This window comes from Callospermophilus lateralis, chromosome 7 (genome assembly GCF_048772815.1).
Source record: "Callospermophilus lateralis isolate mCalLat2 chromosome 7, mCalLat2.hap1, whole genome shotgun sequence".
NCBI classification, from domain to species: domain Eukaryota; kingdom Metazoa; phylum Chordata; class Mammalia; order Rodentia; family Sciuridae; genus Callospermophilus; species Callospermophilus lateralis.
In genome coordinates this window covers 61,051,607-61,068,493 of record NC_135311.1, presented here as the reverse complement: position 1 = coordinate 61,068,493, position 16,887 = coordinate 61,051,607, and the positions used below count along the sequence as shown (strand labels likewise).

General features: G+C 37.6%; 1 protein-coding gene across 1 annotated transcript; it reads left to right on the top strand.

Moving 5' to 3' along the window:
• The first annotated feature begins 3,282 nt into the window (after positions 1-3,282).
• On the top strand, positions 3,283-15,862 carry Rwdd3 (RWD domain containing 3). Its single transcript, XM_076863445.1, has 4 exons — positions 3,283-3,386; positions 12,912-13,399; positions 15,205-15,320; positions 15,419-15,862. The coding sequence occupies exons 1-4, from the start codon at positions 3,302-3,304 to the stop codon at positions 15,531-15,533; spliced, it is 804 nt and encodes a 267-aa protein (XP_076719560.1). The 5' UTR covers positions 3,283-3,301; the 3' UTR covers positions 15,534-15,862.
• Positions 15,863-16,887: the final 1,025 nt, after the last annotated feature.

Here is a 16,887-nt window from a genome sequence, read left to right as displayed (position 1 = left end):
TATGATCACAGTAGTCAGTGTCGAATTCTTATGGAATTAATTTGCTTTTACTTTGACATCATGGTGAAAAATAAATTTGCAACTTGTATACTCTATTACAAAAGAACTAACACCAATTAGCAATACTGTCTTTGTTTATTTTTGGAAGTTGTTCTGGAATATTACAAAATTATATCTCCTTTAGGAAGTATGAGAGAACATGCTGTTCCTCATCCCACTGCTTTCACTTACATCATGACATTGAACTTCACACTGATAAACTGGCAGTTCTTGTGCCCTCAACTTGGTAAAAGAACTTGTAATTGCTGCATTTTTTTTTAATCTAGATGAAAGATTAAAGTCCTTGAACGTAATAACTTGTTGCTTTCATCTCTTTATCTCAACACCCAGCTCACAGAACTAGGTCAACAGTCATTGAGTGCCCAAGAACACTTAGTAAAATGAGTAAATACAGGAATCATTTAGACAGAACTAGTAAAAACTGGTAGCACAGTTTCTCAGAGTTCAGGTGTATTTAGGAAGTAGGCATTTAATGTCTCTTTTGTATTCTATTTTTAGTAGTTCTCATATTTTTACTTTTCTTGTATGAAAATTTTCCTTACCATAGCCTACTCCATTTAGGGTCCTAAGCTTCTTCCACATGATACTAATACTTAATCTCTTTGATACTCTTAAAATCATGTATCCTCATTTCTACATCCAAGTGGACTTGGATTTAATATGTTAGACTTTGAGTGGAGTGTTAAAGTCTCTATACTATTCAGGAGAAAGTGAATATAACTGTTGTCCCAAAGTAGTTAAAATACTACCTCTTGAGTTAGTGGTTTCAGCCAGTAGTGAGAAGTTTTAAATTCCTTCCCATGATGGTTCCGGGGAAATGACTATTTAGAAAAAATTGCATGAAAAAATAATATTATTCTAGCAAATCATACATTGTGTGTTTTTTTTTTTTGTGTGTGTATGTGTGTGTGTGTGTAACACAAATACAGACAGGGATAGATAATGCTAAGTGTAGACATTCATTCCACATTTAAATGTTTAGAATTTTCAGTAGCCTGTGAATACAAGAAAAATTATTACATTAAGGTAGACTTAGAGATTTGACATGTAGCTGATATTTTCATAGTGTGAGAAATATCAAACTGACATTATGCTGTCTCTGTGATGATTACTTCTAAATGTCAAGTACAGAAACTTATTCATGGGACTTCAGTGCCTTAGGATAGTGTCAGTTTAAAAAGACATTCACATTGACTTCTTTTTTATTTAAACATGCTAAATGAAGTATGAAAAGCAGGTGAAGAAATCAACGGAGAAAGGAAGAGCAAAGAGGAAACATATTGACTAGAAAATTTTAAATACAGTAATAGATTGCTGTACTCTTAACATCAATTTCCATGGACCCCCTGCTGACAAGAGGCTTCAGCAACTGCCTCCAAATACTTCTGACAGCTGAAATCATCTGCTCATAGTATTCCACTCATATCAATTATGTTGAATTTGTAAAATTAAAAATAAGAACCACTCAATTATTTTGTAGCTTATCTTTAATATATAAGTCAAATAATTAAATTAATATTTTCCTGTCGCTTTTAATAGTAACAATGAACTTCAAGCTAAAAATCAAATAACTCAGTGATATTTTAAACTAGAAATTTATTCTTTTGTTCACCAACCTCTTTAGCAGCTAATTATGAACCTACTGCTACTTTGGAAATAACTCAAAGGAGTCTTTACTTCTTTCTTTCTTTAAAACAAATTGGCCACATCAGAGATAATTATGAGTTTAAATAAACCTTTGTCTTTCCAATTATGTGCACAGCAGGACTCCTAATTACGTGGGGTCACTGAAATCCCATGACATCCTCTGAAAAACATTTCCCTTTGCAGTCCATTTTGTTAGATTTCCTTCCTGTTCTTGAAAACCTTTATCTTTACTTTTTCAAATCCCTTTTTTAGCAAAGATGGAGATGATGATGATGATGATGACGATGATGACGACGATGACGATAATGATGATAATGGAAATATGGATTCTGACTCTTAGAGTAAGGCAAATTTATGTTGACTTCTGTAGGTCAATAGTAGCTGCAGTAGTCGCTATGCGGTCACCTCGGTTCCCTTTCATCTCATAAAATGTTATTTCTGATACAAACAAAAGTCGTGGGCCCTCTTTGAGCAAGTCCAGCTGTTTTGAGGGGCTGCAAAATCTTAAACTGTTACTTGAAAAAACAACAACAACAAAAACAAAAATATAAGACAAATGCACGGAGACAGGACTACTCCAGAAGAGCCTTGTAACCTGGTTCATTAAAATCAAAGTTCAAAAATAATGTACTGTTATTTCAGCTATGCTAATGGTATTGCTCAAATTTTAAAATTCAGATACAGGATGCAAGGATGACCATTTTATCTTTAAGCTCCAGGAGTCGCATTGGTAATATCCATATTGTTTTATTCGCAAAATAATACCACGGAAAAGCTAGCATTTGCTAGCGTTTACACACTTGGATCATCCCTCTGAAGGCCAAGGAGTCCCACTGACCTTTCAGCAGGACTGTTCTCTGAAGGTAGAAGACAAAAGGAAAACACTACTACGGGACTGTGCTCCCAGGACTTTGGGGCATAGTTCCCCATAAAGTTCCTGGAGTTGGGGTGGGGGAGGGGGAGGGTTCAATTCTCCCCTTCTGCACCCTTTAAACAAAAGAGGTCCCAGAAACTGGGCCTTGTCCAGAGTCTCACTGCCAATGTCATTTGGGCATCCTGGAGGTTGTCACTAACTTGGCCCTTTCCCGGAATTTCCAGACTGCCTGGGTCACTAACAGCTCCAGGAAAATGTAGAATTTCATGTGTTTTGTTCACTACTATATCTTTGAAACGGTTCAAGAGCCGGACACTTAGTGCAAAGGGCTAACCTTTCCTTGCCAGTTTGTTTTCTTTCTCTTTTTACAAAGTTCTGTTTGACACTGTGCATCCCAATCTCAGCAGCTCCAAGAGAGGGCTGGTGTGTTCAGAGCCGAGGCTAAAGCTAGAGGACCTGAGGCTCGTCGGCCAGGAAAGCATCAAGTGGGCTGGACAGTCATCTCTGGCAGAGACCCTGGTGTGGGACCTTGGCCTCGGAAAAACTCCCCAAAGCAGAGGAGAGCCGCCCAGGGGAGTCCCGGGGCAGAGGCTTGTGGGCGGAGCTTCCCCGGCCGGCTGCGGAGGCGGGGCGCCCCCAGGTGGCCGCGCGGCCGCGTTGCTCCCCACCCGAGTCCGCGTTGGCGGAAGGGGAGGTACCGAGTTCGCAGGCCGCGTGGACATGGCGGATCCTGTGCGGGAGGAGCTCCTGGCCCTGGCCGCGATTTACTGCGGGCCCCACGAGTGGGAGGTGCTGAGCCGCTCAGGTGACTACCCCCGCGCCCGAGGACGAGCGCCGCGGCCCTGTCCTTCCCCCTCGGGGGTCTGGGCATCCCGCCCGGGTCCTCCGTTGGGAACCGGGTTATCTGAAGAATGAAGTGACACGCACCCGCCGACTGCGGTTGTGTGGGAGCAGGGTAGTGTGTGAGGCGACCTCCCCCCCAAACGTGAATAGTGTGGCGCAGCCTTGAGGCGCGCCGCTGCGGGCGCCCCCGTGCGTCCTGTCCGCCCCCTGGGCATCCAGACCTCCTGACGTCCGCCAGCGGGGGCCTAGCTCTTCCTGGCAGGCCGTCCACGTGTCCTTGTCCTCCTAGACGCCTGTGCGCGCCCCCCCCCCCCACCCGCCACCCCTGAAATCCAGCTCCTTCATTTCCCTTAATCCATTTCCTTCATAAATCCTATGCATTATACCCTTGACCTCACTCACCACAGCTTAACACTAGGTCGGTATTTGGTTGTTACAAGTTGAACAAGAGCAGAGGCCCTGTCTGGTAAGCTTGAACCTCAGAGCAGCTAGAACGTCACCCAACATATGGTAGATAGTCAAGAAATGTTTGTTGAATGACTTTTGAATTACCCCAGTGCTAAGCCCTAACCTTATCCTTTTTTTTTTTAATATATATTTTTTAGTTTTAGATGGACACAGTATCTTTATTTTACATTTATGTGGTGCTGAGGATGGAACTCAGTGCCTAATACATGTCAGGCAAGCGCTCTACCACTGAGCCACAACCCCAGCCCCTGTGACCTTATTCTTATATTTCTGAATTGGTTGCTTTTCTCAAACTTTTTCTCGTCAGCTGAAAGTGGTTGCTAGTTACAGGCTTTGGGGGGTGCCTTAATCATTCAGCCCACATTTATTTCCCTGCTCCTTGCAGACATCAACAGGGCACCATTCTGTCCCATAGGAGCTTACAGTCTGCAAATCTTTTTTTAAAAAATCCTTAAAAAATATTTTTTTTTTGTAGTTGTAGATGGACAGAATGCCTTTATTTTATTTGTTTATGTTTATGTGGTGCTGAGGATCCAGCCAAGTGCCTCACACCTGCTAGGCAAGCACTCTGCCACTGAGCTGCAGTCCCAAGCCTACTGTTTTTTTTAATAATAGCAAAACTCATTCCATTTCTGACTTAGCTTCTATTAAGTAAGAAAAACAAAACAAAACAAAAAAAGACCACAAAAAACCCTGCCATTTCAGAGAAAGTATGGTGATGCAGATAATTGTCAATTTTTATTTAACTTTAAAATATGTACCGTTTTAGATGCATAGGATCTATCCTTCTAATGTTGAAATTGACTTCCTGACCATAAATTGATTGACCTTTAAGCAGGTAAAATATAGTATATTTCTCAAGTATATGAGAAATCTAGGGTTAAGATCATTTTTACATTTTTCTGGGATGTGTTATTTATCCACAGGGTGGAAGTTTGCTGCCTTTTTTTTATTCCTTCTTGCATCTGCCCATCTGAACACATTCATGGAGCATTGTTATATTCCAGATAGTATGAAACTATAGAGCTGCCTTCTTTTTAGTTCCTAAATCTGTCTTATATCTTTTTGAAGCAACTCTTTAAAATCCATATATGAATGGATTTATTCCCTTGTAGTGTTGTCTTGTCACCCCTCTTCTGATTGAATGGCATTTCTAATTCTTCATCTCCCTCTATTAATAATTACTTCTGCCTGAGGCAGCTATTTGAAGAGATCATTAGTTATTCCAAATTCCTTTATTATGGCTCAGGTGGGAATATCTGAAAAATGAACCTGTGATGTCCCATCGTACCTTAAATATGTGGTAGTGGTCTGCAGTATGAATCCATTGAGCATTTAACACTGCTGGCAGGCCAGAGGAAAAACCCCCAAAAGTAAGTGCTGAAAAGAAAGCAAGCAGTTTCCTAATACTGAGAACACTGTGGACCCTTTATCTGCTGTTAAATTGAGCATGACTTTGAAGCCATGCCTCCTAATTAATTTAATTCAGTGTTCTGGCATCAATAAGTAATTGAATTATAAAAGAATTCAGTGTAACAACTTAGGACATTTTGTTGCTGAAAGGTTCATTGGAGGGTAGAACAATTCAGTGGTTGAAATAGGAATGTTGGATGCTCATAACTGGGAGTTAAGGGTAAGGTAAGTACTTCTTTAACAGACTACAGTAAACATGCAGCAGGCTCTGCTGTCAGTGCTACTTGTCAGTTTGGGTTGGAGGATGTAACAGTCTGAATCCCATCAATTCCTGGCCTCCCACAAATAAACTGTTGCCAGTGGGGTCAGGAGAGCATTGTAGGGGGTCAGCTGTTAAGGCTTAAGGTTGAAGAGGCTGAATAATTGGATTCTGTTTAGCTAGGTTAATTTATGCTAAGAATTTAGGGGATCTATCTATAGTTTTGCCTCTACAGTGGTTATATAAGTTCATAGTAAGGAGGCATGAGTTCTAACAATCTCTTAGGGGTACAAATTATGTGAATACCACACTCCTAGCTATGGGAGAGGGATATGAGTAGGCCAAATCAGAGAGATTCTGTCCCTCCCTGTGCAGTGTAGACAGCCCAGAAGCCATGTTTAATGTGACCACCTACTATCGTTCTGATACTTTCAGTGCATCTTACTTGATGAGAAGCACTCTTAGCCTTATTTGCAGAGAAGAGAACTATGCTTAGACTGGTTAAATAACCACCAGGCTTCACAATATATAAACCTTCACATGGCCTCATGATCCCTGGTAGAGATGGGGCTGCTGTGTCAGGAAAACTGTTCTTAGGGAGCAAAGAAACACTTGTTCAGAAAGAGAGGGCATAAATAAGCACCCAGAGAAAAGGCATGGATGGGATCCAACCTATGTTCAGAACAGTGAGGAAGGGGAGTATGTGTGCATGCATGTGCGCAGGCACCTGAGATAGGTAAGTGGCATTGTTATATATCTTCGTTTTCCTGATGGGTTCACATAGATTATATTGCTAAAGTCAATGCTCATTACATATAGGAGTTGCATTTTTGAAAGCCATCTCACAGATCATAAAGGTGTAAAATGGAAAGTACATAAACCCAATATTTGCACAATAGCTCCAGGTGTATTTTCATATTTTGTTAATAGTAATGTTCGAATTGTATTCAACTGTCTTGCAAAATGAATCACGACTGTCACTTACTGACCCCTCTCAGAATTGCTCAGCTGTTTCCTGCTGATTGTCGGAACTGAGCTCACTCTGTAAAAGCAAGTCAGCCTTGAACTTCACTTCTAAAGAATGGGATGCCCCTTTACCTTCATTTCTTTTTAGTTTTTTAGTCTTTTGTAATCATATTTTAAACATATGTGAAAGTCCAGCAGAAGCATAAGACAGTTATTTATGTATGCCTACTTGTAATTAGCTGCCTGGTAGTAAGAGGAAAGAAAAACTTGTCACATGAAATGAGAAGGTGCTGGAGCGTTCTTAGTGGTTTTCTACACAAAGTCTTACTCTGAGGTAATATAAAAATTGCAAACAACAAACAACAATATAACAACAGCAAGTATAGGAAACATCAGCTACATATGATATGTAAATGATTTCTTAATGGGCTATAAGTGAATCTGAAGAACTCGTTTTCTTAAGTGTCTTCTGTGATTAGACTGTATTCATTGAGTTTCTGCTGTGTGTTATACACCTATGAAGTAAAGAGAAACCTTAAAAATAGCTTTAGTATGGAATTAGGGTTCAGTTCTGTTTCTCTAGTTTGGAATTCTCTGGTTTGGAGCATAATTTCTCTCATGTATTTGAAGGAAGGTTAAATTTTTAAAACATTTCAGTTTGTATTTTAGTTATAAATTTGATACATTTATTATAAGACAGAGTGACTTATAAAAAACAACTAGCAAATATTTATATGAACTTCAACCAGAAGGCAAGACCTATATCTTTGGGTAGAGTTTTGAGAATGGATGAAAATAACCTTTGAACTTGTGAAAATCAGTTTGGTAGGGCAAGCATAAGTTCTTTAGGGTATAGATGTTTATTGAGAACAATATTTGTGAGTTATAATGAGTTTGGGGGATCCAGGGAGGGGAAGAGATTAACATTAGATGTAGAGCACAGTTAGTTTTCTGTTAACCAAGAGTGTTTAGCAATTCCTAAACTTTTAATAATCTTAAAGCAAATAGGGGACAACCTTGTTTTCTTTTATTAGGAAACGTTTTTTAAAAATTAAGACTACAGTGCATGTGATATGTGAAAAATTCAGGAGAAAAGGGAGCACATTTCGTTGCTTGTATAAACAAAGGCAGATGAGAAATGAAAGGGTAAGATATATAATTCTAGGCTTTTTAGGAGAAAATGAGTTTTTAAAAGATTATATAATTTTATTACCACATTAAATATAAGCAGAATGAAATGTATTATTGGGATTTTCATTTTCTTATAGAGATAACATCATTTGTGTGGTTAACTTTGCAGCTACTGTGTGTATGTGGGGGAGAGATTAACCAAGAAGACCAATTTGGAAGAATGTTAAAATTTTCCAACTCCTACAGGAATTAAAATTGTTTTTCTTTTGAACATATGCATTATAAATAATAGTTCCATAATTTGTATGAAGTCAGGGTTTTTCCCCCATTGCCATTATCTTTGCTGACTAGGACCAGAAAATAACAGAAAAATGAAAACTGGTAAGGATTTACATGGTTGGCTCAATATCCTTTCAAGCCTGTTTACCTGGGCTATCTGGGACTGTCAGTTCATGCACTGTGTAGGGACAGGTGGTTATTTATATGGCAGAGGTTGAAGAATACTCTGGGCTTTTGTATTTTGCTCAGAAAAGGGAAAAGCTTGCCTTGAAGGCCACAGATATTATGTTAATTTTCTATGACTGCTGTAACAAATAACCAAAAGTAGTTTATATATTTAAATTTTTAATTAAAATTAAATTAATTGGTCACAAATCCAAGATCATTGAAATCAAATTGTTGCAGGGGAATCTGTTTCCCTACCTTTCCCAGGTTTTAGAGCTGTGTTCTTTGTGTCCTTTGGCTTATGGCCCCTTCATCCACCTTCAAATCCTGCTGCATAGTATCATGCTTCTGTGCATGCATTGCCTTCTTCTGTGATAAAATATTCCTCCACTTTTCCATTATAAGGACACTTGTGATCATTTAGGGTCATAAGTGAATAATCCATGGTAATTCTCCATTTCAGGATCTTTAATTTAATCACATCTTCAAAGACCCTTTTACTTTTAAGGTAACACATTCACATGTTCTGGGGAATAGAATGCACACATCTCTGGGTCTCTTATTTAGCCTGTCACGGATACCAAGGATTTTATACCTGTGAGATTCATGATTATAAGCTACTCACATAATTCCAAGCATATAACTGTAATTATAAAAATTTAAAAATCCTCATTACCACCTTTCCTTCATAGTAATTGTTTAAAAAGAAAACTGAGATATTTTAGTGGTGGTGAAAATGTTAATTTGGTTCAACCATAATGATCAGGGTCAAATACCATGACAAATTCAAAGTACCATGGACCTCATATGGTGAATGTTAGGTGCTGTGGAGGTTGACAAGATTCTAGTAGACCACAAAGTAAGGGGTCTTTTTGAAAGATTGGGAAGCCAGAGATTGTGTTCAAATTATTGCATAAAATGGGTAGTTGAAGTAAGAAGTAAGGAGAGGAATTTAGAGTGGCAGACTGGGTGGAGGAATTTAAAATTTGTTTGTCAGACTGGTACAGACTGGTAATTTTGTGTAGGGTGAGGCAGGAGTTGAGAAGACCAGTGTTGCAAAAACCAGAGAAAGGCCTGAAGTAGGAGGGTGGTAATGCAAATGGAGAGAGAGAAATTAGGAAGAACTTGTGATGAGAGTTTGGCAGTTAAATGTTAAGTATGAAACAAGGAACGGGGCAAAAGAGCTAATGGTGAATTTAAGATTCCAAGCCTGGATAGCTGGAAAAAGACCATTTTGTGGAATTATGCTTTACAGAATGTCTGTGCATTTAGGAATTTAGGAAAAGAAGACAAAGCAGTGAAGACATGAGTAGAGGTATCTGGGAGGTAAGGGAAGACAGAGTTTTAGAAGAGCAATACAGAGGTTCAGATCCTGCAGAAGGGTAGAGTACAATAAAGGCTATAAAGTGTAGCTATGTCAGAGTCCCCAGATCACCTTCAGATTTCATGATTTGCAAGAAGGACCTGCAGAACTCAGAAATACTGTTTCACTCAGGGTTGCAGTTTATTATCGCAAAAAGATACAGACTAAAACCAGCATAGAGAAAAGGTGAGTGGAATGAAGCAAGCAAGATAAACCAGAAGCAAGCTTCCAGGTGTCCTCTTCCAGTGGAATCACACAGATATGTGAAATTGTCAAAGTAATAATGTGAAATACATGACAAATGTTGCCAACCAGAAAAGCTCCCTTGAGCCCTGATGTTCATAGTTTTTACTGGGCTCAATCATGTAGGCATGTAGCACCTGTGTGACTGACTTCAGCTACTCACACTCCAGCCTCTAGAGCAAGAAGAGTTACCATAAATCACGTTAGTAGCATAATCCATTTAATCAAACTGGGACCAAGTGGCCTAAGGCCTCAGGCATATACAAAGAACTCTGATCAGGCAGAATATTACAAGGACTGGGAGTTCATGGCTTCAGGGCCAGTCTTAAAGACAGACCTTAGGAATATACAGGGTTTGAGCAACTCAGGCCAGTTGATGCACAGTAGCAATTAGAAGGCATCAATAATGTTTAAGAATGGAGCTTCAGGGATAAGTGATGTTGGAAATCATAGTGCAAGTAGTTATAGAAAGACTGGTTTGTGGGAAAATGGATGCAATTGGTGAGAATTATATTTTACAAAGACTAAGAAGGGACAGATAAAGGTCTGTAGATTAAAGGAATTAGTAGCATCAAATTTTTTCTTTTTTTGTGTGAAGCAAGGAAAATATCACTATTTTGTAAGCAGGAGGATGGAAACAGAGGGAGGGTTAGAAAATTCAAGCATAAGAAGTGACAATGATTGGAACATCAAGCATAAGAAGTGACAATGATTGGAACAATGTCTTATAGTAGGCTTCTTGTGGAAGGGAGAAAAGTAAAAATGAGAGAGCGGGATGGTGAAGGGAAAAATATACATTATGTAGTGGTGAAACAGTTTGTAAGAAGCAGCAACATCTGCAGAGCTGTGTCAGGAGCACACTGCCATGGTTCAGCTGGTAGGGAGGCAGTGACCCACATTGAGTTAGCATTGCTCACTGCACAGCAGGTGGCATGGAGGTTTGTCCCCATGTCCAGGGTCATATGAGGTGGGCCCAGGTGAACATGTACACACAGTGGGTCTTTGTCACAGCTGAGGGACACTGAGCTTAGGAAGTCTCCATTCTTGAGGAGATAGATGCTTACCCTGGTTTAAACATTACATACACAATATGTGCACCAATCACAAATATCACATGTTACCCCATAAATATGTACAATTTATTATTTTTTATCTATCAGTTAAAAATCAATTAAAAAAATCCTCCAATCTTAAAAGGGATTTCTAACAATTTTGTCCAACCGTTGTCCTGAAAGACTACATCATCTTTGTTGAATTGGTCACTAAACAGATCTGCCTTCTGATCAGGAGGGAAAAACTCTTTAGTTTCCAAGGCTGTCTGTTATGCAATGATAGCAATGCCTTTTGCTTAGAAGACATTTGGAGATGACAGACAATGGAGAATTATCTCCTGATGCACACAGACACACACACACACACACACACACACACACACACACACAAACACACACACACACACAATGGTGTATGTATAAATTATAGGTGTATATGTATTTTATAAGTAGAGACTTTTTTAGGTGTAGAAGAGGAGTCCAGAAGGGTCACTTTGGATAGTTACATTCTTTTATGTTCTGAAGCACTAGGTTGAGTCAATGTGATAGGATCTGAGTCTTGGCCATCATTTTTTCTTTGGAGACCAGGATGGTGCCTGGAGCTTGATAGGTGCTCAGTGAATTTTTGTTAAATGATGAATGAATGAAAATCTTCAGAAATTATATCTCCCTATTGAGAGAGAATGTGGACTCCCTAGATGGTTCCCGGAGTTTATTCAGCCTAAGTGTCATGTTTTTTTGCAGGTCTATTTAGAACATCCATTTCTAATACTAAAATGTATTAATCTAACTGATGTGTAGGGAGCCTGCTTTATTAAATAAAGTGTATACACACACATACATACATGCATATAAAGGTAAGTAACTCAATGAAAGAAAGAAGAGTTTAGAGAAATATGATAGATTTTAGAGGAATTTACCCTGTTAGGTTTAGGAAATTTTTTTCTTTAGTACTCATTTTACTTATGTCATACAAATTTAAATTGTGAATATGGTCTTTATAATGGTTACTGCCTGTGTTTCTGGGTGATGTTCTAAAATAATCGTTCTTTGCAGCTGGTACTGACGTCTATTAAAGAAAAACTCTGTGAAACAGATGTACTTGGTCCTATATGAATCAGTGTCTGTAACAACAGCTTTTATACACATGGAATCAGATGGCTAGGAAGCAATTTTAATGTTCTGTTAGGTTCTTTAAAATGGGGATAGATTCAGGTTTCAGTTGTTGAGGCTGTTAAGCAGCAACCCAGGTATGAAAATGAGAAAGATTTGACTGTTTCCCTTGTGAAGAAGAATAAAACAAGGGCATATGGACAAAGAAGTAGGTACAGAGGCAAGTTCCCCTCAAAGAGATTCATTTGCACCTTGTTCTGTTCTCTGCTCTTCTGACTGTGCGCTTCTGCCCCCTGCAAAATGAATCAGCCTGACATTTATCAGCTTTTTGAAAAGTGGGGTGAAGTGGTGTGGAACATATCAGAGGGGTGAAGCCGAGCAAATCTGAAAGAGAACGGAATATTTTATCTCATATCCTATGTGTGCTTACCCCCTCCCTTCTTCAGGAGCCAGAAGAGGTTGAATTGATGCCCACTCAATTTCAGTTCATCTTGCTACCTTCATGTTATTCTGCTTCTAATACATATGAAATAAGAAAAGAGCAGTTCCAGGCAGCTACAGTGTCACACACAGTCACTGGTTTCTCTATAACCCTGACACCATACAGGATTCCAGGGTGACTCAACCACAAAATGACCTTCAGTGGATTTAGTGTATAACTTTGTATTAAATTACTGAGTTTATATATATTTGGTACTGTTTCTTTGAAAGTTCATGAGTTTATTAGTGATTTTCAGAATTATAAATTAGGCCTGACTACAAAAAACTTTTTTGGTAACTTATTAAACATGGGTGATTGTAAGTGTAAGTTCCAGGTAAGTTCAGAGTGCTGGTATGCATGAATACATGAGTGTATGTGTGTGGTTGGAGGAAATCTACAAATCATGACTTTCTTAGTATATGTGTCTCTTAAGAAAATAGCTCAGTGTTTTCCCATGAGAAATAAATCAACATTTGAAGCAAAAATTTAACTTGTTAGTATTCCATTCAAATTCAGTTATGCACAGCTAATGATTATTTTTGGATGCCTTCCAGAGACAGATGGAACCATTTTCAGAATTCACACAAAAGCTGAAGGACTTTTGAATGCAGATATATCCTTAGAGTTGGTGTTCCATTTACCGGTCAGTTACCCTTTGTGTCTGCCTGGTATCTCCATTAACTCAAAATATCTGACCAGAGCCCAGTGTGTGACTATACAAGAGAAACTACTTGAGCAAGCAGAGAAGCTTTTGTCGGAACCTATGGTTCATGAACTGGTTCTTTGGATTCAGCAGAATCTCAGGCATATCCTCAATCAACCAGAAACTGGAAATGGCAGTGAAAAGTGTACTTTTTCAATGAGTACAACTATGGATGATGGACTGTGGATTACTCTTTTACATTTAGATCACATGAGAGCAAGGACTAAATATATCAAAACCGTGGAGAAGTGGGCTTCAGATTTAAGTCTGACAGGAAGACTGATGTTCTTGGGTAAAATAATACTGATTTTACTACAAGGAGAAAGAAACAACATCAAGGTGCCAAAAAGTTAAATGTTAAACATGAATCTGATTATTTTCTGTTTCAAATGGTGTGTCTTTAAGTGTGTTTTATAACAATGGGGTAGATTAATCATTAAGATGCTTATGCTTTCTCTATTACAACATTAATGGATCTTTATTTTCCTTTTTTTAGGTGTGTCTAACTCTTAATGGCAACTACAAACTTGCAGAGCTCAAAAGAATAAGTTAAGATTATATTTAAAAAATCATGCCACTTAATGAAAATGACAGGTTATAAAAAATTCCTGTGGCACATATGTTTGTTTTTATAATTAGCCATGAGCCTCAGCTTTATAAATGTGCACTAAAAGTTTGTGCATATTAATATTTCCTCCCATAGTTGTGCACAGCAAGGTGTATATTTGTGGGTATTCTGCAAACTGTAACTTGCTGGCAGTTAAAAATACATTCTGACACTTTAATTTTGTATCTGTAATACCTGGAAAGAGAGGCTTGTCCCTTATAACCAAGATTTAGTGTTGGTAGAAGTAGAATCATTAGGACTGTCAGCCTGTCACCTCCCACCTCACTTCTGCTTTCCACCTGACTCGTCTCAGCAGCTGCTTTCAAAACCATCATCTTCAGATTTTTAAAGTTCTTATTCTAAACTCCTCTAACCCGTTTTATGAGGAACCAGACAAGGAAAACTGCTTATTATATTTTAAATCTTTAAAGAGCTACAAATCACTTAATAAGTTTTATACTTTCAGATAGTTTTATACTTTCAATGGTCAGGAGTAATTATAGTAGAATTTATTTAAGACAGATTTAGTGTGAACAGCCTGTAGTCTTAAAGACTTGCAGAATAATGACTTTTTTTTTTTTCAAGATGGGCTGTTATCACAAAAGTCCATTGGCATTTAGTTAACTAGATTTTTGCTGGATTATATTAAATAAAACAATAATTTAAATTTAATATATATATCCTGGATTGGGGCCTGACCAGGAAATCATATTCTGAGGTGATTTGTAGTATATTTACAAACTTTGATTCTTTTGGGTGAAATACAAATTTACAGAAATGAATACAAATCTGTTCTTTGCTCAAATTTACCCAAAAGGCTTTGATTATTCTTTAAGCCAGCTAAGACATATTAGGATAAATGCAGCTATTTTGCAGATGTTGTTACTCAGATTGAATCATTAATTAACAAGTATTTATTCATACAATTAGAACTCTGTTAATGCAGAGAAGTGTTACTTTACTATTTTTTTAGTTATCTCTAAAATGTCATTCTATGTGAATTTTTGTGTTAAAATTTTATTGCCAGAATTGAGAATGTGCAGGTATGTTCATAGATGCCACCAATTTGGAATGGCAAGTGCCGTGTGTCTGATATTCCATTAGGATGCTGGATTAATAGTAATAATAGCAGTTACTTGTGATCTTAAGTATATGCCAGGTGTTCCTATAAGCACTTTGTGTTATCTGATTTAATTGTCACAGCTTCCCTAGGAGGTAGGTCCTGTTATTAATCCTATTTTATGGAGGAGGTTAACTGAGGGACAGAGAATTTAAATACTCAACCTAGAGTCAGAGCTGGTAGACAATTCAGTTTAGATTGAAATTTGAATAGTTTGTTTACAATACTCTTTACTTCTGCATTTAACAGAACATTATTCTATCCTGTGTGTAAAAACATCGTGTAGCTATCTTGCTGCTTGATTCAGAACGTACTCTTTAAGCATGATAATAAACCTGCAAATTTATGGCTCCTTTAAAGCAAGGATTTTGAGATTCAGAGTAAGATATGTATTTAACATACTGATTTATCATTTAGGAGTACCTGATTCTTCAGAAAACCTCCAAAGTAGATGTGGACTCAAGTGGAAAGAAATGCAAAGAGAAAATGATTAGTGTACTGTTTGAAACAAAAGTACAGACGGAACACAAAAGGTATAATTTAGTACTATTGCAGATGGAAAAGCAACTGAATCGATAATTATACTCTGACAAATCTAGGCATATTCATGAGTTTCTCTTGTATAATGCAGGTTTCTGGCATTTGAAGTCAAAGAGTATTCAGCATTGGATGAGTTACAAAAGGAATTTGAAATCGCAGGACTTAAGAAGATTTTCTCTGAATTTGTTCTTGGACTAGTAAAATGAAATGAACGACACGAATCTTTAAAGTGTTTTTTGTTGTTTTTGCATCAAATTTGGGGAGTGGCTAACTGAAATAGTTGTAAGAGAACAATTTTAAAGTTTCTCTTCACAGCAAAATTGTAGTAATTTCAGAAACAAAAGCCAGTTCTGTTTTAGGGAATATGAAACATGAAAAAAACCCCCATATATTCTAATCTTTGCCAGGGAAGGCTCGGTTCAATAGATGGAAAGTAAACTGAAAGATAAATTTAAAAAAGTAGTGGTAAATAAGCCCTTGTTTTTATATAGAAAGTTTGTTTGGAACTATGCAATTTTCTGGCTAATTTGTAATTAAATTATTTTTTACAAAGGAGATTTGTTTTCATGTTTATTTTTTTCATGATTTTATTCTTAACATTTGACCACGTTTTCCTCCATTCAGCTTATTATATCTGAAGCTTTGAGTGTTAAGAAAAAAAACACTGATTTTTTTTTCTATGTGTGGAATTGTATAAATTATTGTTTAAATCCAAACCAAAGCTGGGTACAGTGGTGCCCGCCTGTAATCCCAGTGGCTTGGCATTTGAAGGCAGGAGAATTGTGAGTTCAAAGCCACCCTCAGCAATGGTGAGGTGTAAGCAACTCGGTGAAACACTGTCTCTAAATAAAATGCAAAACTTGGCTGGGGATGTGACTCAGTGGCTGTGCCCCTGAGTTCAATCCCCAGCACCAAAAAAAAAAAATTACAAACCAAAGTTCTATAGAACCTGATGTACAGCTGATGTACAGTAGCTTTCTTTTGGGGTCCTAGAATAGCATGGTATTTGCTAGCTATGGACCTAGAGAATTGATTTAACTTAAAATTCTTATTTGGAAAATAAAACTTCCGGTTTTACATGGGGAAATATGCTCACACAAAATGAACATGGCTTGCTGGATAGAAGAAATTATATGGAGATACTATTTTTTGTAATGATATCTTTAAGTCATGATAAAAATACTTTTTCTGATTTAAGGAGAAAGTCACAAAATAAAAGCTTGTATTAAAATATATAATGAAAAGGAAAGAGGGTATTGCATCTGAGAAAGGATATTTGTGTGCATGAAGCCACCTGGGCTTCTAAAATAAGAAGCTGAGTCATGGAAGAAAGGCCAAGCAAATTCTTCTTGCTACAACCTATGAAGTACAGTGATGCCATCATAAAATCATAACTAGTAGGGGAGAGAAGTGAGAAAAACATTATGGCATGCTGAGTGATATTTCTTGACAGTACAGTTCTGTGACCTTGATGGTTCAATCTGATTTTCTTATTTTTCAGGTAGCTATGTTATCAAATTATGCCTACTTATTAGTCATTTTATGGAGTTCTATTAATAA